A 24,378-nucleotide genomic window follows, 5' to 3' on the forward strand; every position below is an offset into this window, starting at 1 on the left:
CGGCTCCGTCCCGCCTCGCCTGACCGCGGGGATCGCGGCCGGCAGGTGACCCGCCCGCCGGGGCCTCCTGCCATCACCTCCCACCGCCTCCCCCTCGCGGGCCGGCTCCCGCCCCGCCAGGACACGCCCCGGGAGCCGGAGTGAGGAGCCGCGGCGGCAGCGCCTCGCACCGCACCTCCGGGGCGATCCGAGCCGTCGGCTGCCCCGCGCCGTGCGCCCGCGGCCGCCGCGGAGTGACTGGGCAGCGGCAGCCGCAGCCGCGGGGCTATGCTCAGCGCCCCCGCGGATTTACAAAGGCGCCGCAGTGCCCGGGGCGGCGCGGGGGGGCATCGCTTCGCACCGTGATCGGAGCCCGGCAGCCGGGACTATGAACAGGAAAGCAAAGCGCTGGATCTTCCACATCTTCCTGAGCCTGGGCATCGTCTACATCAAGATCGGGTAAGTGGCGCTGCCGGGCTCCGCCTGCAGGGGCCGAGCGGCTCCTCGGCCCGAGCCTCCCCGGCGGCAGGTGAGGAGCCCGCCCCGCCCTGCCCCGACTGCCCCGGGCCCCACGTGCTCGCTCTCCCGGGCTTCGTCCTGCACAAGTCACAGCGGCCCGGCTCGCCGCCCCGGGCCGGGCTGCGCCGCGCTCGGCCGGCAGCGAAGGCGCGGGGAGGCGAGGACGCGGCGGCCAGCTCCTCGCGCCCCTCCGGCGCCCGCCCACGCCCCGCTTCTTCTCCTTGCAGGGGGTTCTCCTCGGTGGTGGCTCTGGGGGCCAGCATCATCTGTAACAAGATCCCGGGGCTCGCTCCGCGACAGAGGGCGATCTGCCAGAGCAGACCCGATGCCATCATCGTGATCGGAGAAGGGTCGCAAATGGGAATCAACGAGTGTCAATTCCAGTTCCGAAACGGGCGCTGGAACTGCTCCGCCCTGGGAGAACGGACTGTGTTTGGAAAAGAGCTGAAAGTGGGTATGTCACCTCTCCCCGGGGTTGTGGCGAGGCGCGGAGCCGGAGGAGGGATTGGTGTTAGCCCACCTGTCACGGACTCCGACGCTGCCTTGGGGAAAGAAGGTCTGTGCCAGCCAGCACGGGCTCTGTCCATTCGGGAGGGCTGGCAAAAGTCATGCTGTCTGCACAGGTTCCTTGGAGGACCCCTCGTTTCCATGCTTTAGGGAAGTACTTACAGGGTAAATGCACCAACTTCCTTCCCACAGCCTATTGTTGTGTACCTGTGTATGCCCTGCCTTTCTGTAGGGTTTCCCCTTTACCTATAAAACACAAGAGCTCCATTCAGATAATCGACGACATGGAAGTTACCTTTGATTCTGGTAAAGGGCTGCACTGAGGCATACTGAATAAAGGCTAGACTTGTGCTCCATGGCCCAGAAATCTTATGAGCCATTGCATAGGCAGATCCAGGATTTTGGAAAGAAAAAGGGGGTGGGGGTCAGATGGTGTGGCATATCATCACATGTAACACAAGACATATTTTATATTTTTCTCCTGTTAAAAAGAAACTACAAGCTTTACTAATATGCTAGGGGGCTAGCACTATGTCATTCCATTTAAGATCAAAGCAAAAATTAATATAAATATTGGAACATGCACTGATTTGCTAGATTATATATAACAATAAAATGCAACAAACTAGGCAAATAATAACTAAAATAGTCAAAAGATAGTGTCACTGGTTTTTATTCATATTCATAAAACAATCTAGTCTTCCTGGATCACTTGACAATGCCTCCACTGTCAAGTCATTTCTACACCTGAGTTAAGGCTTTTAACTAGAGCTAAAAGCAGTCTGCAGGGCTGTGAAATAAAAAAAAGACATTGCCAGGAATGACCAACAGACAGCAAAATTGCAGAAGACAGGATAGTTTGAATAATGGAAAATCAAGACCATTAAAAAGTATAAAGGTCATTAACACCTGCGGATGGAGGGAGATTAACAGGAATCAAGGGGAGGATAATGAGCTAGGAAGTCAATTCCCTGTCCCAGAGCTGCCTGAATAGACATGTGGGGTGGGGCAGGGAACCAAAGCAGGGTGCATCTGTACCATTGTACCTGCCCTGGATCCTAAATTAAACATTCTCAGAAGTTACCAACCTAGTTGGCAGGAGTCTTACCAGGTCACCTACCTGTTCTCATTATATCAAGCAGGTTTCTACCGTTTAAAATGGGTCTAGGAACAACTGTTGATTTGTCCAGACCTCCAACAGGCACCATCCAATTCAAACCAAAGTGGGTCTCCCCCAGACCATTACCTGTCCTGGCAGTGGTTCTCAACCTTTTTGGACGCAAAGCATCCCTCAGAAAATGCCAATCCTTAGTTTTCACTCCAATCTTTCACTAGAGAAAATAACATATCAATTCTTTTGTTGCCAAGAACTCCAAAAAAGACCACAACAGATCAGCATGTTGTTAACACTGTGGATTCCTATTCAAAATATCTGTGATTTATCCTGTGAATCATGTTTGCACACCAGCAGTACTAACACTGTGTCACCCCACAGCACACTTGAAAGGATCTCAAAAGGCATCCCAGGGTACCACGGCACCCTGGTGGCGAATCACTGCTTTAAGGGTCAATTTCTGATCTGAGCATTCAAACCTAAACCACACAAACTTTCAAAGGGTTTCAGTGTGAGTTTCCAGCTTTGGCTTATCTCTTGTATAATACACATTGGGGTTTTTGGGGTTTTTTTTTCCCAACTATAAAATTGCAAAATATATATATTTAAAATGCACTTGACCTGTGATTGACCTTGACCTTGCACTGTGATTCCAAGCCTTTGTTTGGGAAGAGGTTCAGTGACCCAATATTTAGATGCATGGTCCATGAGGTGAGTGAGCACTATAATAGCCAAGAACATGGGTGCTTTGGGGGACTGGAAAGCAGAATGAAGACAAGGAGCAATGTCTGACCTGAGCTCTTTTATATAGGGTGCTGGCTCCTTGATTTGTTGTGCAAGGCCCTTGGTTCTAGGAAAGTTCTTTGACTGGATTGGATTCCAGGCTCTCTTTAGTCTCAATCCTCCTCTCTCTGTACCTGGACCAAGGGCAGGAGAGTATAGCTTAATTATAGACCCAGTGCACCAAAGTTGCTAGGCATTCTGGGTGCACAGTAGTAACAGTATGGGCTCTTCTTGTCTAAGTTCCTTGCCTTAGGAAGTTTAAGTAAAGCTTTTAGCATTGACTGAATGAGAGTTTCCCCCAAGTTCATTTCCTTATAAAGAATAAAAACAAGGAAAAAGCCTAAAATAGACTTAAAGGTTATTTATTCAAGCCCATGTCTGAGAATCAAGCAGAATGAATCAAAATTAGGGCTGCTTTTGAAAATATCCTTGAAAAGCTTTCACTTCTATAAAGTTAGTTTATTCCTGCCATTGATTTATTGAGGCATTTCTCACTGATGTCAGTAAAGCTCATCTTGGAAAACTGATAGGGTAGGGGCCAATCTCATTTAGTAATGACCTATACTGTGTGCATTATATATTCATAGATAGAAAATGTATAGGGAGTTTCTTTTTTGTCCATCAGACTGTGAAAGAATAGTTATTGTGGTCTGCTGCATAAACACTATCAGTTTTTTTCCCCAAAACTGAATTATTTAGTTGGTGGGTTATATTTAGGTACTCTTAAAGAAAGTCAATATTAAGGGAAGTAAGTGGATTTTGATCCATCCTTGAAGTGATACTTCTTAATATATTCTATCTATCCATTATGAAGCTTACATAGGTAAGTGTATTAGAACATATCAGGACAAATTCATTACTGGTCTAACTCCATTTGCTGTAGAACTCACCCCAGGATTGATTTTGGTTCATTGATAATGGACAAAACTCACTTACAATGCATAAGTACCCTTTTTGAACTTTGATCACATACACATTTTCTTATTCACCTTGCCAGCATCATGAACCAAAATATAGTCAATTTTCTTACAAAAAAGTGTCTTTTTCCCTCTTTGAGATCTTATTAAATTGTCCCAAACTAGAAATAGGTGATTTTCAGACTGACAAAAATCAATTTTGTGTTGACCTTTTTAATGGAAAAGTTAGTTTCAGAGCAAACTATGATGGCAAAGTCAAAAAAAATTGAAATTTGGAAAATTGTAAGTGTATTCGGTACCACTAAATATTACTAACTTTAGTATAATTGTTAATGTGCAACAGAATGTCTCCTGAATCCCTTGGCTTCCTATCTCTATCAGCACTGCACATTTGATACAGACACTATCACTTTACCAAAAAGTAGAAAAACCACTTATTTCCTAGAAGACTCCTCTGAGCGACTCACAATTTTCTATTCCCTTTTATCAGCTGCCCTTTCCCACTCCTCAAGTATAAATTACCATTCACTATAATCTAGACTAATATTTCACTGAGTTAAAAAGAGCAACAACCTAGACCTCATAAAGCCAAAGGGCAGACTTAATGCCTACAATTAAGGCTAGATAAAAAGGAAAGCCCCACATCCCTTGTCCTAAACAGAAGGATAAGGATTGGGGAAATGACATATGCAACACAAAGTTGTAAACCAGAACATAGCTCCTTATTGTAAATAGTGCACTAATAACAATGCAAATGAATTCTGAGGTCAAAATATTTTGTACTTGTATTTTTCCTCATGCCAATCAGCTAGAGCTCTAGCTTTTTAATACCTTGACATGCCTTCTGTAAAATGCTATTAAAATACTATAAAAGATATTTTAATATTAGTTAATCTTTGAAGGCTGATTAAGTCTTTTAGTCTGGATGGATCTTTAAAAATGTTACACCAAATGGTTTCACAATTAAAACATGCAATAAAATCATTAGACCACATGACATCATTCCACTTTCTTGATTAGATGACTAGGATCTGACCTGAAAGTGGCACTGATGTACTTACACTAAGGGGGACAGTAATGTAACTTGGTTTATCACTGCACTGCCTGAAGATTGCAACTTGGGAGTGCTTGTATACAAGAAAGAAATGCTAACATCATTTTGTGATCATTTACTAAGTGAATAACAATTAGGTGTATAAATCTGTAACGGTTGTCCTAAAGACCTCATATTGATGATGACTGATGCATATCAGAGGAGGTTTTGGTAATGGAATAAATCACATCTGTCTCTCTGATTGCTTTACTAGTTTCCCTTGCATTGGGTAATCTTCAGCACATGCAGCCAAACTAATGCAAACTTAATTTTCTTTTGTTTGGGACTCAAGAAACCTGTCATTCTATTTTTGGCTTTGCCACTGGCAGGCTACATGACCTTGGAAAAATCACTTTCTCTCCCTGTTCCTCAGTTGTCTATGGATGACAAATGCAATAGGAGAGCTGTCCATTATTGATTGTAAATTAATGTATTAGGAAATCCTATTTTACTTTGATAATTTTTCCTTCAGTCATAGTTTGGAAAAAGGATTATAGCTAGTGACCACTTAAGTTCCATTATTGTTACAATGCCATATTTCTTTCATGTAGTGGTTTTTGAGAGATCCTGGTTTTTCCTGAAAAAAAGTCTCAGATTCTCTGATAAAAACTCCAAATCCATGTTTAAAATGAAAGGTCTCCCCACAGCCCACCTAGCCCTGCTGGTGCCCCTCACTCCCCACCCACAGCTCCTGCTCCCCCAGCCCTCCCAGAGGCAGCTCCCAGCTGACAGAGCTACAGACCCAGGGATTCGGGTCCGTAGCCCCCTGCTGCCTGCCTACTGATTTCAGTACCTAGGGATCTTCAGGCATAAGCAAGGACAACATTTCACAGTAAGACAAATTCCTGCTGACTCAGTTCCAGGAAATTGATAGGTAGGGCTCAAAGACCTGATGACACAGAAAAGTCTTTGGCTACGACAGCAAATGTAGGTTTGGGCACTGATGGACCAAGTTCTACCATGGAGGCTTTTCACTGAAGAATCAGCAACCCAACCCATGAGCAGTGCACAGGACCCTGCTAACTGAAGTACCCATGACAGGGCATAAGCAGAGAACTACTCTCACAAATATATCCTAGGCCACCTTGGGATTTGACTGTACTCAGAAGTGGACAGTACCAACTAGTGCGATGAGGTGAGAACACAAGGAACAGGTATTTTAGGTGTTTGTGCTGAAGTGACAATGCCATTATGAAGCAAAATTCTATAGGAAGAATGTTTTTTTCTGAGTCAGCAAAACCTCTGTGACTGTGCCTTTCCACTGTGATGTGGCAAAAGTGAAAGCAATCCTAATGGAAGTAAGAAATCTGGCAAAAGTAAAAAATGATTTCAGTCCAGTTTGTGAAGATCCTTTGGTCGATACAATACAGGAAGAAAAAAAAATCAGCACATGGCTGTTTGAGCTGAAGACACTTCAATAAGGACATTACACAGCAGAGTTCAAGCAATTTCAGTGCGAAGCTCTGGACCTCTTCCCTCTCACTAAATAACATCTAGCACAACCCTATGACAAAGAGCATGGCCATGATGCTAGTAGTACTAAGAAAAAATGAGTCACTATTTCAGTGCAAGTGCTTGAGGACCATGGGAGGCTGTCAGCTTGAAACAGAATGATCTCACAAGAGAGCCGAATACTTAGAAAGCCATAAGAAAAATAGAAAGCTAAAAACAACGAACACACTGACGTGACACAACAAAGGTATATAGCATCCTAAAATGAACTCTGTATGTCTATAATTACCAGATATGTGGGCCATTCTTTTAGCTTTTCTGACGCTAGAAAAAATAGACCTAGGATTCATTGCTGGTGCACCTTCACCATTGGATACAATGGTGAAACTTTAGCAGACAGGGAGGATTAGAGGTGATAGTGAAATACCTGGGATATGAGGGATACAAGAGGCCAAGTTCAGCATTTATTTTCATTTTGTACAATGTTTTTTAATCCAGAGAGACTATCAGTCAGAAAAGGTAAGGAAAAACTTATCAGAGAAGGGACTAGGTGTTAGGATTTGAGATTAGCACTCAAAGAAGTTCTTTTAAAGAGCGACTCATACATCCTGGCTATGCTCCTCTTCTAGCAGTACCCTTAACTCTGCTGACTGGACTAAATTTGCAGTTGATTTGCATCCTGTATAGTCTGCTGGAAGTAACATGCAGGAGAAAAAGTTGTTCTGGCAGCGTAAGGGTGAAGTCTTGTTTTATGATTCACAATGAATGGGAAATAGTCTGCAAGCCAAATCATTTTAACTCCCTTATATTCACAGTTGGCCCGCATGGTAACTGGTTGACTGAGCAATTAAAACTTAGAACATATTTCCTTTACTGATGTCCTAAAGGCAAAGAATCCAGCTTGTTCTTCTCTAGCTGAACTGGGTTTGCCCAGTGAGCAGGATATACAAAAACTTATCTTGTTACTAATATTAGCAGGTCTGACTTTCAATGAGCCAAGGGGAATGGGTAGGTGTGTTTAGAAAGGGAGGTACTATCTTCAGACATTTTTCAGAGTGAAAATGCCCTTTAGATTACATCATTTCATGTGCATGTTCCCAGGATACACCATAGAAGAATCAAGGAAATTTTTGGCATTCAATTCCAATGGAGTTTCATGGGACAAATTGAAGTTTTTGATTCTTTGGTTTACAAAGAACAGTGTCAGACCAAGGAAAAACTTATTAACATAATTTGCAGAAGGGAAAAAGTTAGAATGGTAGAGTGCCTGCCCCTGCTTCCTCCTTTTTTAAATAAAAGGGAGAGAATGTAATTGTCCATGGAAACAAATGGACACTGCTGCTATCTTAACCAAAAGTTTCTAAATTGTTATGTACTATTAAGCATAGTCATTGTTTAGGAGTGACACACTCTCTAGGTTTTAAACTGGTGGTACTAGGCAGTTCCCAGGATACACTAAAATAGTCAAATACAGGTCCCATGGAAATTAGTGGGAGCTTTGCCATTGCCTTCAGCTGAGTCAGGATTTGCATTTATGTTTTCAGCTACTGCCATAATTTTCGTGGGTAACATTCTGCACATTTCAGTAATGCAGGTGCAGTAATTCACAGGTTTAATAAAAAGAAAAGAAATTGCTGTTGCTAAAGCATAGGCCATGCTGAAATATGGCACTAAATGTCTAAAAAACAGCCAGTTGCTTTATGCCAAAGAGTCAATCTTTCTAGGCAGTGAGTGTCACAATAAGATAAAACATTGCCCCAAGGTCACTTTAGTTGGAATTCACATCAGAAGGCTTTCATACCTGTCTTCAAATGTATCTTGTGAGTACATGTTTTAGAGATACAAAAAGATTACATTTCATTAGAAGGCAGAATAACTAGCGCCCATTGCTGGGTCAGTTACACAGGTTTTTCAAAACAAACCCAACTCCATAAAACATTCTGATACAGGGAAGGGAAGATGTTTAAAAAGGGGGAACTTCATCTTCTGAAATCCACCATTATAGCTATGATTTTGCACTTTCATAGCTTGCGTAAATATTTTATGAACTTAAAATGGGATATACTTTTGAAATGGCCCATACCTCTGGCTGTACCCCGACTCTGAATAACATATTGTCAATTTCTGTGCTGAAGAAGCATAATAAAACCTAGACTCGTATAGTGGGAAGCAGCAAGCACCTATGCATGTTCACATTTTTAGGAACAATTCAACTTAACTATCGCAACTAAATATTTGTAATTTGTTCCTGTTACGTGGTGTGTCCTCAATTTTATTTCAGGTTAGTTGAAGAGTTGAGGATACACAGCTCCTCAGAGGTCTGAGCACTTAATTGGAAAGCATGGTGGTACAAGCTGCCATTATTTATTAAACACATGTGTTACATTTAAAAAATCAAGTCCATATTCTATCAAGGTAAAGAAGGAGGTAAACCCCGAAGCAGTAAGAAGATGAGTTCTGCTCTCCATTTTGATATGAATTATGACTTCTGTAGAAACGTGAAGTAATGTTAGTCATGGCACATAATTGGCAAGGGAGACTGTATTTTCCATCTTTATATTTTCAGAATCAACATATATTTCAGTTCATGTCATTGCAGATAACTCCCTCTCTGACCCCTTGGCTTTAAATAGCAGAAAATATAATGTATGTTTTCCAGTGAGATAAATACAAATTTGTCTTTTTTATTTCCCAGATTAGGCAATTTATGGTAGGGCTGATAGGGTGGAACAAACTATTTAAAAACATACCTGGGTGCTGAGTGGTGCTGAGCTACTCAGCACCATCAGTTCTTTTTGACTCACTGGGAGTGAAGGGCAGCCAGCACCATATTACAAGATTCTGTCCTGGTTTCCTGATTATTATCTTAATGTGCAAACATTTTATAAAAAAGGTTTAACTTAATTAAAAATTAATTGAAACCACAGTACTGTAAACACTGACTCACAGGAGTAAATCTGTGCCCAGGCATGTTTGCAGGCTCAGGGCTCTAAAGGTACAGCCTGAAATGTTAGTGGAAGTGTACCTCATAGGTGTCAAGCCCATTTGGTGCTCATTTCTTGACTTGAGTAGGAACTCAGGGCAAGATGAGAATGCAGGGTGTAGCTTACCCAAGGTCGGTTTAAGTACAAACTAATGAATTCTAACACTAATGGATTTGTACGTTTACTAACTTGTGGAAAGGTGGTTCTTTGTTTCACCTTGCAATAGTGGATGGAAATGAAGCCTACAGCAATCTAGGATCATGGAAGCTAGAGTCTGAAGAGAGATGGTAACTCATCTTCTGAAGGGGAAGGATCCTGGTCTTCTCATGAATTGTAGTTCTGCTTCAGACATTAGTGATGCCGTCAGCTATTGCACAAAAAGCACAAAAACCTTGAAAGCTTGAATTTCTTTACTGCCAGATTAAATACCTTTCATTTAACTTAAGCTTTATTTATAATAGTATATACAGCATAGGACACACCTTTATTCCTGTTTATTTAATCACCAGAACAAGTGATACATTCATTATCATGGAGCTAATAGAATCATAGAAAATTAGGGCTGGAAAGGACCTCAGGAGGTCATCTAGTCTAACCTCAGGCTCAAAGCAGGACCATCCCCAGCTACATTATCCTAGCCAAAGCTGTCTAGTCTGGTCTTAAAAACCTCCAAAGATGAAGATTCCACCACCTCTCTGGGTAACCTGCTCCAGTGTTTTACTACCCTCCTAGTGAGAAAGGTCATCCTAATATCTAACCTAAACTTCCCTTGCTGCAACTTGAAACCATTGCTCCTTGTTCTGTCATCTGCCACCGCTGACAGCAGCATAGCTCCATGCTCTTTCAAACCCTACTTCAGGTAGTTGAAGGTTGCTATTAAATCCCCTCTCAGTCCTCTCTAGACTGAATAAGCCAAGTTTCCTCAGCCTCTCCTCATAAGTCATGTCCCCCAGTCCCCTCACCATTTTGTTGCCCTCTGCTGGACTCTCTCTAATTTATCCACATCCTTTTTGTAGCGGGGGGTCCAAAACTGGACACAGTACTCCAGATGTGGTCTCACCAGTGCCCATTAGGGGAATAATCACTTCCCTTGATCTGCTGCCAACACTCTTATCAATGCAGCCCAGTGTGCCATTAGCCTTCTTGGCAACAAGAGCACACTGCTGGCTCATATTCAGTTTCTTGTCCACTGTAACCCCCAGATCCTTTTCTGCAGAGCTGCTGCCCAGCCAGTCAGCCCCCAGCCTGTACTGGTGCATGGTATTGTTCTGTTCAAAGTGCAGGACTTTGCATTTGTCCTTGCTGAACCTCATGAGATTCCTTTCGGCCCAATCCTCCAATTTGTCTACGTCACTCTGAACCCTGGCCCTACCCTCCAGAGTATCTACTACACCCCTCAGCTTGGTGTCATCTGGAAACTTGCTGAAGTAGATGCTCTATGCCATCTTCCAGGTCATTGATGCAGACATGGAACAAAACCGGCCCCAGGACCGCACCCCGGGGTACTCCATTTGATATTGGCTACCAATTAGACATCGAGCCATTGATTACATCCTGGTGATTTAGCCAGTTTTCAAAGATGATGGCCAGCATCTCTGCAATTGCATCATCCAACTCTCTCAGCACCCTCAGGTGCATCCTGTTTTGCCCCATGGACTTGTACATATCTAGCCTTTCTAAATAGTCCCTAACATTTTTTTCACCACTGCTGGCTGCTCATCCCCTCCCCAAACTGTGCTGCCTGGTGCAGTTGTCTGGGAGTTGACCAGACCTGTGAAGACTGAGGTGAAAAAGGCATTGAACACTTGAGGCAGGCAAGGTTCTTTGGGTAGATGTGATATCTTTTATTAGACCAACTCAGTAGTTGGGACAAAGTTCATTGCAAGCTTTCGGGCACAAGCACCCTTCTTCAGGCATAGGGAGACTCTGCTGTTGTTCTGAGTACTTCAGCCTTTTTCTGTATCCTCTGTCACAAGGTTGCCTCACTTATTCAGTAAGGGACTCACACGTTCCCTGATTCTCCTGTTGTTACTGGCATACTTTCAGAAACCCTTCTTGTTACCTTTCACATCCCTTGCCAGCTGCAACTCCAGTTGTGTTTTAGCCTTCCTGACCATATCCGTGCATGCCTGAGCAATGCTCTTATACTCCTCCCTATTTATTTGTCCAAGTTTCCACTTTTTATAAACTTCCTTTTTCTGACAAAAAGAAGAGTGCCCTGCTAGACCAAGCTGGTCTTCTGCCATACTTGCTAGTCTTCCTGTGCATCAGGATGGTTTGTTCCTGCCCTCTCAGTAAGGCCTCTTTAAAGTACAGCCAGCTCTCCTGGACTCCTCTCTCCTTGAGACTGGCTTCCCAGGGGATTTTGCACATGAGTTCCCTGAGTGAGTCGAAGTCTGCTTTTCTGAAGTCAGGAGTCCTTATTTTGCTGTTCTTCATCCTTCCTTTCTTTCCTCAGGATCCTTAACTCAGTCATCTTGTGGCCACCACTGTCTAAGGTGCTGTCTACATTCCCCAGTAATTCTTCCCTGTTTGTGAGCCGCAGGTCAAGAGAAGCATGGCCCCTAGTTGGCCACTCCAGCACTTGCACCAGGAAGTTGTCCCCAACACTCTCCAAAAATTTCCTAGATTGCCTGTGCACTGTTGTATTGCCCTTCCAGCAGATGTCAGGGTGACTGAAGTCCCCCATAGGAAGCAGGGCCCGTGATTGGGAAACTTCCGCTAACTGGTTGAAGAAAGCCTTGTCCACCACTTCCTACTGGTCTGGTGGTCTATAGCAGACCCCCACCACGATATCACCCTTATTTTTTTCTCTGTCTTTAACCCAGAGACTTTCAACAGGCCTATTTCTAGTTTCATACTGGAGCTCTGTGCAATTATATAGCTCTTTTACCTAAAGCGCAACTCCTCCTTTTCTCCCCTGCCTGTCCTTCCTGAACAGTTTGGACACATCCATGGCAGCGCTCCAGTCAAGCGAGCTCCCACCAAGTCTCTGTTATTCCAATATTGTCATAGTTCCATGAATGTAGGAGGACTTCCAATTCTTCCTACTTGTTTCCCAGGCTCTGTGCATTCATGTACAGGCACCTCACTGATATCTGGGTAATTGTTGTTTATGTATGGATTAATTTTGTTCAAACAAAGGAATTCTGCATGTTTGCCTGTTCAATGAATATTTGATCTTATATTTAGCAATAGATAGTGGGAATTTCCCAGGATACAGTATGAACTTGGTAGAACTGGTAGTATTTATGATTTCACTTGTTCATGCTAATCCCAGTATTTCCCTTTATGTCTAATAAGCTTCTCTAGCATTTCCTGTGACTGGCGTTAACTGTATAGTCCTTGGTAGCAGGACTAGAGACAGCCTTGGAGCTAATATGATACTGTGATAAGAAGGATCAGCAAAAGACAGTCTTGAATAGCACTAGAGTTCCATTAAAACACTAACACGTGTCTTAGGATAATGGAGTTTGGGGGTTTCTGAAGTAATAGACACCAAACAATATTTCATCAAAGCAAACAGATATGTGGGTAAGCAGGAATTTTAGCAATAGCCATAATGTATCATTATGTCCAGAAAAAATAGAGAGATAAGTAAAAAGCTTGTCTAACACTATCCCAACTATGCAGTTGGTCCAAAAAAAATATCACCCACAAAAATCATTGCCTCAAAGATAACAAAAATATGTATAGCCAACATGAAACATAACACAAAAATATCTGTCCTCCTAGAGCTATGAAGCACTTATTCAAGTACTGTGCATCTTAATCTAAAGACTGCATGGAGAACATAGAAAAAGTTAGCTCTTGCTCATCTCCTATGTAATTGCAGAACTACCATTACTTGCACAAACAGATATTTTTCTAAAGGTTACTAAAATTCGGTATTCTCAAGCTGCTGTCCATTGTGGGCCTTGTTTGCCATAGTCCAAGAGACAGGAACTCGTTACTACCTGTCGGGGGACTTTAGGACAATTTTCTTACTGTGCAATTCTGCATTATGTGCTTAATGTGCTATGACCACTTCATTAGTACCCTCCACCCCAGCCCCCATTACCTTAGGTTGATTTTGCCAAATGTATTTATTAGTTTTTGTACCACAATGCTTTGTGGATACCTCGTAGAAGTAAGAGGCAACCATAATGCAGCAGCTTGGAGAATCTCAGAGGGATCTGCCTGGCACTGCTAGGGGGTTGTACATCACAAATGAAGCATTTTCAAGGGAGTTGTATGCTTTAGTTAGAGCCAAGGCAGTACAAGCTACACCTCTTGTACATGTGTAGGAAGCTCTCCACCTTTCACCAGAAATACACAAAGTCTTATGCAGGCAACCGCACTTATGCAGATGGAGTTTTTCATGGATCCCAGTCACATGTTTCTAATTTGGTCACTGTGTAAATATAAATCAAGTTACAGTTTCAAGAGAATTGTCAGTGAAGATTAAGATTTTTCCAGAAATTAAAATATGTCTTGGATGGCACTGACATACAAAGTGTAGTTAAAAAAAAATCCTAGGTGACTTTCTGATGTTTTTTCCATTCTAGTTTCTTAAGTCCATTTTTCTAGGCCAGTGGTCATTTTGTCTCATTTTATACTGAGTTACTGTTCCCACCTATGCAGCACATGGTGATACTATCATCATCAGGGACTCAGGATTTAAAAATAGAAATAATGGTACTGTGTTGGCATTAAAGCTTTAGACTTGTCCAGTGATACTTCTAGCATCAGCATCCTCCATTTCATGCAGCTAAACCTTTTCAGGAAAATTAAGAAAACAGGTTAATTTGGTTCTGGGCTTCACATTCACATAGGCTGAAGAGCAAGTGCGAGGGAGTAGATTAGTGTGGAGTTATTTCAGTTCAGCATTGCCTTCCTCAAAACCCATGAAAGTTTGTTCCATGGTTTTGAACTCTCCACAAGTGGAGTTGTAGGGGATTTCAGCATGTACATTGAGTGTGTAGGGGACGTGACCCACATAGTTATGTGCTGAGACCCACACCTTCCTGTCCTGCACACATTATTCTTGCCACAGCAAACAGTTGCATGGAAAGATGAATGTGGGGTGGAAGCTGGCCAGGAACAGAACTTTGGTGTGTTAATGAGTACCTGATTTCTGTCCAAATACAGTTTACCAAAACCTGGCTCAGAAACATTTAAATTTTTTTATCATTAAAAAATAAATAGAGAGACAACCCCCCACTTTTTTAAAGCAAAGTTGACTGCCTTTATCCACTCTGACTTGATTGGATACAAAGCCCTGTTGCCCCCTTTCAGTTTCTAAAGCAGTATTTCCCAAACTATGAGGTCTATCCCTTTGGCGGTGGAAAAGCTCTGAATTTAGCGAATTTCTCACCCCTTCAGTCTCTGTTATTGTTTCCCCTGCCACTGATTTCTTTTGCCAATGATTGCTGCCAATTTTCCTGCCAGCAATTGCTGCTGGGAACAGGAATTGGTGTCAACTGGCAGTGAGGAAAGCGACAACATCATGACAGACTCACCAGAGAGGAAAGCTGAAGGGGGATGCAAAATAATCAATAGCGAGGAAAGCAGGGGTGCCTGAAGCACAGGGTGTGTGAGAGTGCCCAACTTCTTTACAGCGGAATGTAAATTTACTGGGGTTGGGTTGAAGAAACTATGACAAAATCCATATAAAACTAGTAAATGAAAAGAACATAAAATTGCACATATTAATGCCAGAATATCTTTCAAAATCATTTGTATTCTGAAGGGTAGAACAAGTGTAATGAAGCTCAAGAAGATGACTCATCTAGGCAAAAAATAAGCTAAAAATATGACAAGCATGATATTTTATAACTATTACATTACGTCTTTGACACCTTCTAGCGGTGAATTCCTCTGGACATAGGCTGCGGAAAGGGGTGGTCCACCTGGGTCATGACCCGACCAACTTTTAGCATGTTAATTTATATAACCCAAAAAATGTGCAATTGTCATTCCAGTTAAATTTTTTTTAACTTCATAGCTAGCTAAATTAATGTGCTGAAAGTTGGTCGGGCCATGGCCTGTGTCTCTGGATACATGTCTTCTTTGCACTACAAATAACTATCCTTGAATACTTAAGAGATGTCGATTTCTTTTTTCAAATCAGTTGTATTTCTTAGCATTTTTATAACCAGTTAGGATCTGATACACTAGTTATGTCCTCATTTTGAATGAAGTTATTTTCTTATTTTCAGTGGTCTTTTTTTAGATTACCATTAGGCACTTGGTGTTTTATTATGTGAGGGAAAACAGTTCCTGTCTTGAATTAGAAGTTTTGCAACTAAAGAAAAACAAAAACGCACTAATTTAGGCCTAAGCTTTCCACACATTCTCTTTCACAGAATAAATAAATGTTGTTCAATACGTTCTTCAAGATTCACCACTTAGAGCTGCCAAAACATCATCCCTTGCAGGATGGCTTTAAGGGCTCATTTTAGTATAGGGGTCTATTGTGAACTTCAGGAAATCCTCTAGGCCTCAGTGAACTCAAAAAGAAAGGTAATGCTTCTGTTACTGCTCTGCTTCCCTTTTTCAAGAGGCTCAGCTTCTTTAGTAGCCATACTTGAAATTTCTCAGTGACTCAGTTTACTGTGATTGTCTCAAACAGGAGGAAGAGCTACATTGGTTCTAGTGAAACTGGTGTTTCTGTCTCAATTTCCCAATCATAGCATTTAGCCACCTGGCCATTGGGCCTTGGTGTTTATACTGTGTTTAACATTATGTTTGAGTGTATACCTGACAAAAGTTATCTAAAGTCAACAAAATATTTTGATACATTTGATTTTGTTTCTCTCTCCTTTATATCTTTGGGAGTTCTTTAGTTCCTGAAGCAGCCCAACTCATTAAGTGTTTTGATACTGCAAGCCATGACTGAACTGGAGACTATATACTGGAGACTTGTCCCTCACTTCAAGTTTTCATAACAAACTGCTAGCCCAAACAGTAATGTGGACAAAATGGAAAGAGTCTAGTGGAGGGCAACAAAAATGGTTAGAGGGCTGAGTAATTAGGGCTGTGTGAAGCTTCGGTCCCTGATTTGATTCGGCAGAGATTCGACCCAATTTGGTGGCTGAATCTCTGAATCTGAATCAAATCAGAGGACCCTTTAATCTCTCCAAATTGAATTGGAGCCCTCCAAATGGATTTGGAGAGATCTGGAAAGATTCAGAGATTTGGACATAAAGACAGCTTTAATGCTTTTTCTACATACCTTTAGGTAGCAGGGGCTCATGAGTGTTTGGATGCTGGGGTGCATGGCGTGTCCCACAGGAGCATGGGGGGCTCCCCAGGGCCCTCAGCAGCACTTACAGTCCACTTCCAGGTCCACCAGCAGGTGCATGGGGGAGCCCCTCCGCACTGCCCTGGCTCAGTGACTGGTGCCTCCTGGGTCTAGGGGGCACCCAGGGTCTGCAGCTGATTGCTGAGCCCCGGGGGGTGGGGGGGAGGGCCCCTCAGCGTGTTCCCCAGCGGACCCAGAAGTGGACAGGAAGTACTTCCAGTTTACTTCTGGGTTCACCGCTGAGCACACGGAGGCCCCTCCACACTCCTGTGCATCACAATGTTCACAAGCCATGCTGGTACCTCGAGGTATGTAGAAAAAACATTTAAAGCTGTATCTATGTCTGAATTGCTGATTCTCCCAATCAGCATCAAATCTTCAGGTTCGGCTGAATCGAATCAGGGACAATGATTCAAATCAACGAATCGAATCATTGTCCCCGATTCGGGCCAAATCTGAATCCAAATTTAATAGGGCTCACTTCGCGCACCCCTATGTGTAATATGAGGAGAGGCTGCGGAAACTGGTTTCATTTAGTCAGGAGAAGGGAAGACTGAGTGGGGATTTAATAAGTCTTTAGCTACCTGAAGTGGGGTTACAAAGAGGATGGAGCTAGACTATTCTCAGTGGTGGCAGATAATGGTCTCAAGTTGCAGCAGGGGAAGGTTAGGTTAAATATCATGAAAAGCTTTCTCACTAGGAGAGTAGTAAAGCACTGGAACAGGATACCCAAAGAGGTTGTGCAATCTCCATTCTTAGAGGTTTTTAAGACCTGGGTAGACAAAGCCTTGGCTGGGCTGATATAGTTGGTAATGGTCCTGCTTTGGGCCTTGAGCCTTGGGGTTGGACTAGATGAGGTCCCTTTCTACCTTAATTTTCTATGATTCCATTATTTTAATAGGTCAACAAAGCCCAAGGGGATGTTCTGCTGAATTGCATTCCCTTATCTATTGTTTTATTATTTAACTGAGGACAATGAAATTCTTTTAGGCAACTGACTACTGGTTTGTTTGCAAATGTGGCACTGGGAACACCGCTGATGCTGTTAAGTGTCCATGACATTTCCTATTATCGAATATTGTTGATGTTATACGTCTATGACCATCAGGTAATGGAATAGGGAGAAACTGTTTTTCATGAAAAGAACTATCTACAGACAAGCTTGTATATGTGAAGAGAAAGGCAGCTAGGAATGAAGAAACTGTAAGGAATTTCTTTCTGAACTGGTTTCTCATGAAGCTTGAAACAGCAGAAGCACTCTTACCCATGAATAATAACCTATCACCTGTCATTATGTGTGCATCCAAATATTCAGTTTTATGTCTTTTTCTCAAGAATGTATCAAATAAAAATTTTACTTAAATTAGCCACCTGTTTGTATATACTGACAGATGACTCCTACAAATTCTTTGCATCTCAAACAGGTCCTTTTCCCATGAGAGTATTTTGAATGTAAATAACCCAGAGAACATAAAAAATCATCTGCAATTTACTCCTTGGACATCATAATGTCATTAGGAACCACATTTTTTAAAGATAAGTAGACCACACATTTTAAATAGAAAAAAAATCAGGAGGAAATATTCCTGACAGTTGACTTAGTTGTCTGACCTCCAGCCTTTCATCCGCAAAGGTCTGAGTCACTAATGGAAAAGTTGCACTTTTTGAAGTGATAACTAGAGCTGGACAGACAACAATTTTCCTGTCCCTTTTCTGATTCTGAATCAAGACAAGGTTTATTGCAAAAATTTTCATGGGCTAACAAGCAGACATTTTTTTTGGCCCATTTGAAATTGTTTGTTTTAATAATTTTGAGATACATTAATTTTGTCGTTTAAAAATGATACCTCCTTAGGAAAAAAAAATTGATTTCTAAATGAAATTACTTCAAGCTGAAAACCAACATTTTTTCATTTTAAAAAGGTCAAAATGGAATGTTTCAACAAATTTTTACTTTTTTTTAATGGGAAGATTTGGCAAAACCAAACCTTTCCATGAATATTTTAGTTTGACAAATTGGCATTTTCCTACAAAAAGCATAAACTAGCAAAAATATCTGACCAGCTCCAATAACAACTTGAAATGTATTCATGCAGCTATCTGGGTACATGTATACATATATGGGCTTATCTCATTTTATAAATACTGCAGCTTAGAGATTTATTGGTTTAGAGAAGGGATGAACATCAACACAGATCAGTACTTACATGTGTAGAGAAATGTCTGTACATTTGCAGTACTTTTAATAATAACTTTCTGATGTTTGCAGTGTATACACTTGCATGTATTTTTCTAAATCACTGTATCACAAATCTTGCACTATGTGTTCACAATCCGTTTTACTTTCAGGTAGCAGAGAAGCAGCATTCACATATGCCATCATTGCTGCTGGAGTTGCACATGCGATCACTGCTGCCTGTACACAGGGAAACTTGAGCGACTGTGGTTGTGACAAAGAAAAACAGGGACAATACCATAAAGAGGAAGGATGGAAATGGGGAGGCTGCTCTGCTGATATTCGGTATGGAATAGGTTTCGCCAAAGTATTTGTGGATGCAAGGGAGATTAAACAGAACGCAAGGACTCTCATGAACTTACACAACAATGAGGCAGGCCGTAAGGTAGGTATCTCCCTGATCTTCTAATACAGCTTGATAATTCCCTACCTACGATTAGTAGTCTGATTATAACTCACATAGAAAATAAGAACTAAATTACTTTAAGGCCAATCCATTTTACAGTAGAGAAATAAGTACCTATGCAAGTTATACAAGCTTTTGGGACTATCTGTCTATCAAATATTTATCTAACAGTTACTTTTGACAGTGATAAAACAGGAAATGCAAGCAAATGTTTCGTCTGGAAAGTCAAATGGTGCTTGTGATAAAGAGTTTGTCTGCTACTGTGTGGGTGAATCAGATTCTCTTCATGTTCAGGCATGAACTCTTCATTCATTTGAAAGGGATCATTTTCAACCCAACTGTCTAAACCTTGCTCTTTGTGAGAGAACTCCTTCTAAAGGGGAAAAAATAACTCGACAAACAGATGAACAAACCACTGACTGACTCATTTTAATACAACATTATGTGTGTGCGTGCATACAAACACATGTGTCTATAAGGCAGGGTTATCATCTTAAATGGAGCAGCTTCTCACCACTTGTCAAAGCCTGGCATCTTATACACACAATTACTGCAGAAAGAGCATTTGGATTTTTGGCTTACTAACACCCAGAAACGTGTACATAGGAACATATACAGCAAATCTGGGAATCCTGACAGTTCTTGGGTTGCCTCCTTTGTGATATATTGTAGTGAACTCAGCTTTGCCATTGTCAGGTGCCAGTGAATAAGGATCAAGGGCCTCGTACTCCTGTCCAGCAGAGAACCCAAGTCAGAGGGCTGTTTCCGTGCCCTCTATGTCTTTGAAGATGGTCTGGTTCTTTGGGGAAGTTGCAAACTAGCACATTTTCAAAGGTGGTCTAACTTACGTTGTTCGAAATAGTCTGAAGTTGTTTTTTTATATTGGTCAGTGTCAAAAAAGGCCAGAATCGCTGGTCCTTTGAACATTAAGTTATCATGTGTATGCATGGTCCTGTTTTGAAAATTAATTATATCGAAGTGACTCATTACCTTTAGTGAAAAGATCTGTTCAGTTCAGAGTCCTATCTTCTGACCCCAGGGACAAAAATATTTTGACTGCTTTTTACTAATGTTAAGTTTTATGGAGTCAAGGCAGCTAAAGAGAGTGGAATGAATTCTGTTCCTTCCTGTCAACAGAAGTGTTCACCACAGTGACATCCCATTACCATTATGGGTTTGCATCGTGTAACTAAATGCAACTTGGCAGTTGTCTGGGTGTGATACAGAACTGAATAAGCGTTGCCTGAAATGGCAAGTAGCATGAAGACACTAAAATATTTTGCAGCTGCAGTAAAAGTTAGGGCTTAACACCACCTCTGGCACTGAAATGCGAGACCCAAGGACTTTGGTAACAGAGAAAAAAAAGTGTCACCATCACAAGCAATAAAAAGTCTGCCTCAGATTTGTTATTGCTGAAATGATCAGATAGAGAGGCTGGGCTGAGTTTTGATTTCAGTGTCCCAGATGCCTGGGTTTGGTACTCCAGTGCAGAGACTCTCTCTGGGCATATCTCATGAGCTAACTCTTCAAAGAACTTACTTTCAGTTATTTTTCTAGACTCCATAAAACACTGAGATACAGCATCTTGGCTGCCAGACTCATGACAACACAAAAGTTGTCAGAGTCTCTTTCTATTCCGCTAGGTTTTTTCATAATGTAAGATTACATTATCCTCTGTTACCTGACTGAATCCACATCAAAGTAACAAAGGAAATGGCTCAGAATATATGAGATTCCACCTTTTCATATACCTTGGGGAAGAGGGTTTAATGAAGAGGCCCATTCCCACTTCTATCTGGTGCAGCTCATGGTAGGCATAAAAGAAAAGTTAAGAATGGCTTACCAGCAGCAGGTGTGCTTGGCTTTGGGTCTTGTTTTAGTGAAGCAGAAGAATGGGGCAAAGCACCTTAAACTTTGCCTATTATAGTTACTGGTTTTCAGAATTTTGTAATGAAATAAATTGTCTGGTTAGACACCTGAGTGTCATTTTGTGCAGATATAGTAGTGCTGCGCCTGTGGCAGCTGCAATGGATGGGGCACTTCCTGCTATTGTCAGGCTGATCTTGGCTGCATGCTCAACTGTCACCACTGTGGTGGCTATTTCTGCACCCTGTCACAGAGCAGGGCCTGGGGCTCCTATCCTTGTCACCCCCTCTCCTCAGTTTATGCTACTGGTCACTGGGCTGTGGAAGTCCTGGATCCAGTTGGGGAGGCAGCCACACCTGTATCTCTTCATTGCAAAAGATGTGAGCTTTGTGTTGCTCTTTGAAGGGATGCAGCACATGCCCTCCCTCCTTGTCTTTGCATCTAGCACCAATGTGTGCACAATATACTAAAAGAGTCCTAAAAGATCAAGTCTGGAAGATTTCAATGAGCATATGTTATTATCTAGGAGAATTGTGTGTGCTATCTTTGGCAATCTTCTTTGTGGACTATGTTTGGCAAACTGCCATCTCTTCAGTAGGCTCAGAAACTTTTTTGATATATAAATATTTTTATGCCTGTTATTGAAACCCTTAGCAAGTGTAACTACTGATCTTCTTCTGAAATTTTGAGTAGTGCAGCTGGATAGAAGTTTAGTAAAAGGCAGGGTAGGTGTTATTCTATGTCCACAAATCAGTAGAGAATGAATGAGGATGTGTGGTACAGACACCATCTTTGGGCTTTGCTTTCAGATGCCACCTCAGGGACTACAGTATTTTAAACATCTGGGACAGCGTAGCTAATATGAATGGTCTGGCAGGCTTCTATCTGCATCTAGGGCACCTAACCACCTTTTAAAAATCTGGCTTCCCAGCCTTTAGTCAAGCTCTTGAGGCTTGAGACTCTGTGTACAATTGTGCTATCACTCTCTTCTCAAAGTTCTGGACACTGGTGTTCCAAAAACTCTCCTTCAGTTAATGCTGCCAGTAGAAGGCACAAGATTCCCTCAAACAATTTCTACTTTATGTCTTGTCTCCATCCTATTTACCATGAAAGTTCGTACACAATGCTCCCCTTTCCATCTCCAGTTGCATCTCACTTCAAGTGCATGTTGTATCCTTGCAATAAAGGGGGGGAGTCTGTTGCTTGTAAACAGTGGAATTAGACTGGCATTTTATGAGGTAGGATTTGTTTGATAAAAATATTTATATTCCCTGGACCAGGGCTGTCCAGTTGCTGGCCCAGGGGCACGTGCAGCTCACATGGGGTTAATGTGCAGCCCCTGGGCTTCTACCCAGCCTTCACACTCCTTATCTCTCTGGCTGAAGCAGCTGCAGTCTCTAGTATTCTCCCAATGTCAACCTTTGCTTCCTTCTCTCACCCCAGGGAGTAGGGTGGCACAGCCCATGGTACCAGGGGAGCTTGCGGCATGGTGCAGTGGTTTGGGGGCTTCCCATATGTAGTGCAGGGAGGATGCAGCCTGAGGGCCCATAGCTCACAGTAATGCAGCCCTGTTAGTGCAGCTTATGTAGCATGCAGCCCCTAGGCCCTTAGAATGTGGACAGCCCTACCCTGGACCATCATAGCTACAAACATTACAACATTCCCATTCCATGGCAGGCTAGGAATATCAGAGCCATGCATTTCTAGACTTTTTGTCCTAGCTATTTCAAATCCTGGAAAACTTCTAGAAGAATGCACTGCTGATAGTAACTAGCCCCCCTGAACCTATCAAGTATCTGCATACAAGATACAAGGTAACCTTGATTTAATTTACTATCTGGCAAAGGGTGGAAAAGATAACCAGTAGGGCAGAAGTGTCAGACTTCAGAAAGGCCAACTTCAATATGCTCAGGAGATTTGTTAGTGAGGCATTGATGATCAGGGGCATTGGTGAGATGGGAGTCCAGGAAGGGTGGCTATTCCTAAAGGGAATGATCCTTCGGGCACAGGAGACAATCCCATTGTGCAGGAAAGGGGGGAAAGGTGCCAAGACACCCTCTTGTCTGAACAGAGAAATCCAAGAAAATCTAGGGGTAAAAGAAGAGACATATAGGCTCTGGAAGCTACCATGGCAAAATATACTTACTTGGCTCACACTTGCAGGGGGTCAGTTAGAAAGGTCAAAGCTGCAATGGAACTTAGGCTGACAACAAAAATTAAAGACATCAAGAAGTCCTTCTACAAGTATATGGGGAGCAAAAAGAAGGCACAGGGTAACCTAGGACCCCTACAAGGCAGACTAGGGCAATTGGTGCCAGATAGGAGGGACAAAGCTGAGCTCTTCAATGAGTTCTTTGCTTCTGTATTCCTGAACAAGGATCAGGACAAATCTCCCAATTGGATTATATACAAGCACAGAAGGGAAATCAGCCCACCAACTGTTAGTGCCAACTTAGTGAAGGGACACTTGGATGGACTGGATGTGTTTAAGTAGGCAGGCCTGGATGATCTTTATCCAAAGATACTGAAGGAACTGGCCAGTATCATAGCAGAACCACTGGCACAGTTGTCTGAACACTCATGGGGCTCAGGTCAGGTCCCAGAGGATTGGAAAAGGGCCAATGTGGTCCCTATTTTCAAGAAGGGGAGGAAGGAGGATCCAGGTAACTATAGGCCAGTTAGCCTCATCTCTATCCTTGGGCAAACCTTTGAAAAAATTATTAAGGATCACATTTACAGCAGGAAAAATAATGTCGAAGGGTAACCAGCATGGGTTCATAGCAGGTAGATCCTGCCTGACTAACTTTGTTTTCTTTTTATGACCAGATCACAAAATGCTTAGATTCAGGGGATGAGGTAGATGTCATCTACCTGGATTTTAAGAAAGTCTTCAATATGGTATCTCATCCTATTCTCATAAAAAAACTGAGCAGCTGTGATGTAGATAATTACATGGCCAGGTGGATGGCAAATTGTCTAATGGGATGCACCCAGAGAGTGGTGGTGGTTGGGTTGGCATTGACCTGGAAAGATGTGGGCAGTGGTGAGGCAGCAGCTGGAGCTGCATCTAGTTTTGGATGCCAAACTTCAGGAAGCGTGTGGATAACCTTGAGAGGGTCCAGAGGAGGGCCACTTGTATGGTTAGGGGCCTGCAGGTAAGGCCCTATGAGGAGAGATTGAGGGACCTGAATTTCTTCAGCTTCCACAAGAGAAGACTGAGAGATGATCTTGTGGCTG

General features: G+C 42.4%; 1 protein-coding gene across 1 annotated transcript in view; it reads left to right on the plus strand.

Moving 5' to 3' along the window:
* Positions 1 to 128: 128 nt before the first annotated feature.
* Positions 129 to 24,378, plus strand: part of WNT7A (Wnt family member 7A) — a 58,947-nt gene continuing 34,697 nt past the window's right edge. The window contains exons 1-3 of the mRNA XM_019536955.1: positions 129 to 438; positions 726 to 952; positions 18,983 to 19,254. Coding sequence (XP_019392500.1) covers positions 368 to 438; positions 726 to 952; positions 18,983 to 19,254 — 570 coding nt within the window. The 5' untranslated portion in view covers positions 129 to 367. The remainder of the gene's footprint in view (positions 439 to 725; positions 953 to 18,982; positions 19,255 to 24,378) is intronic.

This window comes from Crocodylus porosus, unplaced genomic scaffold (genome assembly GCF_001723895.1).
Source record: "Crocodylus porosus isolate Cpor-Errol unplaced genomic scaffold, CroPor_comp1, whole genome shotgun sequence".
NCBI classification, from domain to species: Eukaryota; Metazoa; Chordata; order Crocodylia; family Crocodylidae; genus Crocodylus; species Crocodylus porosus.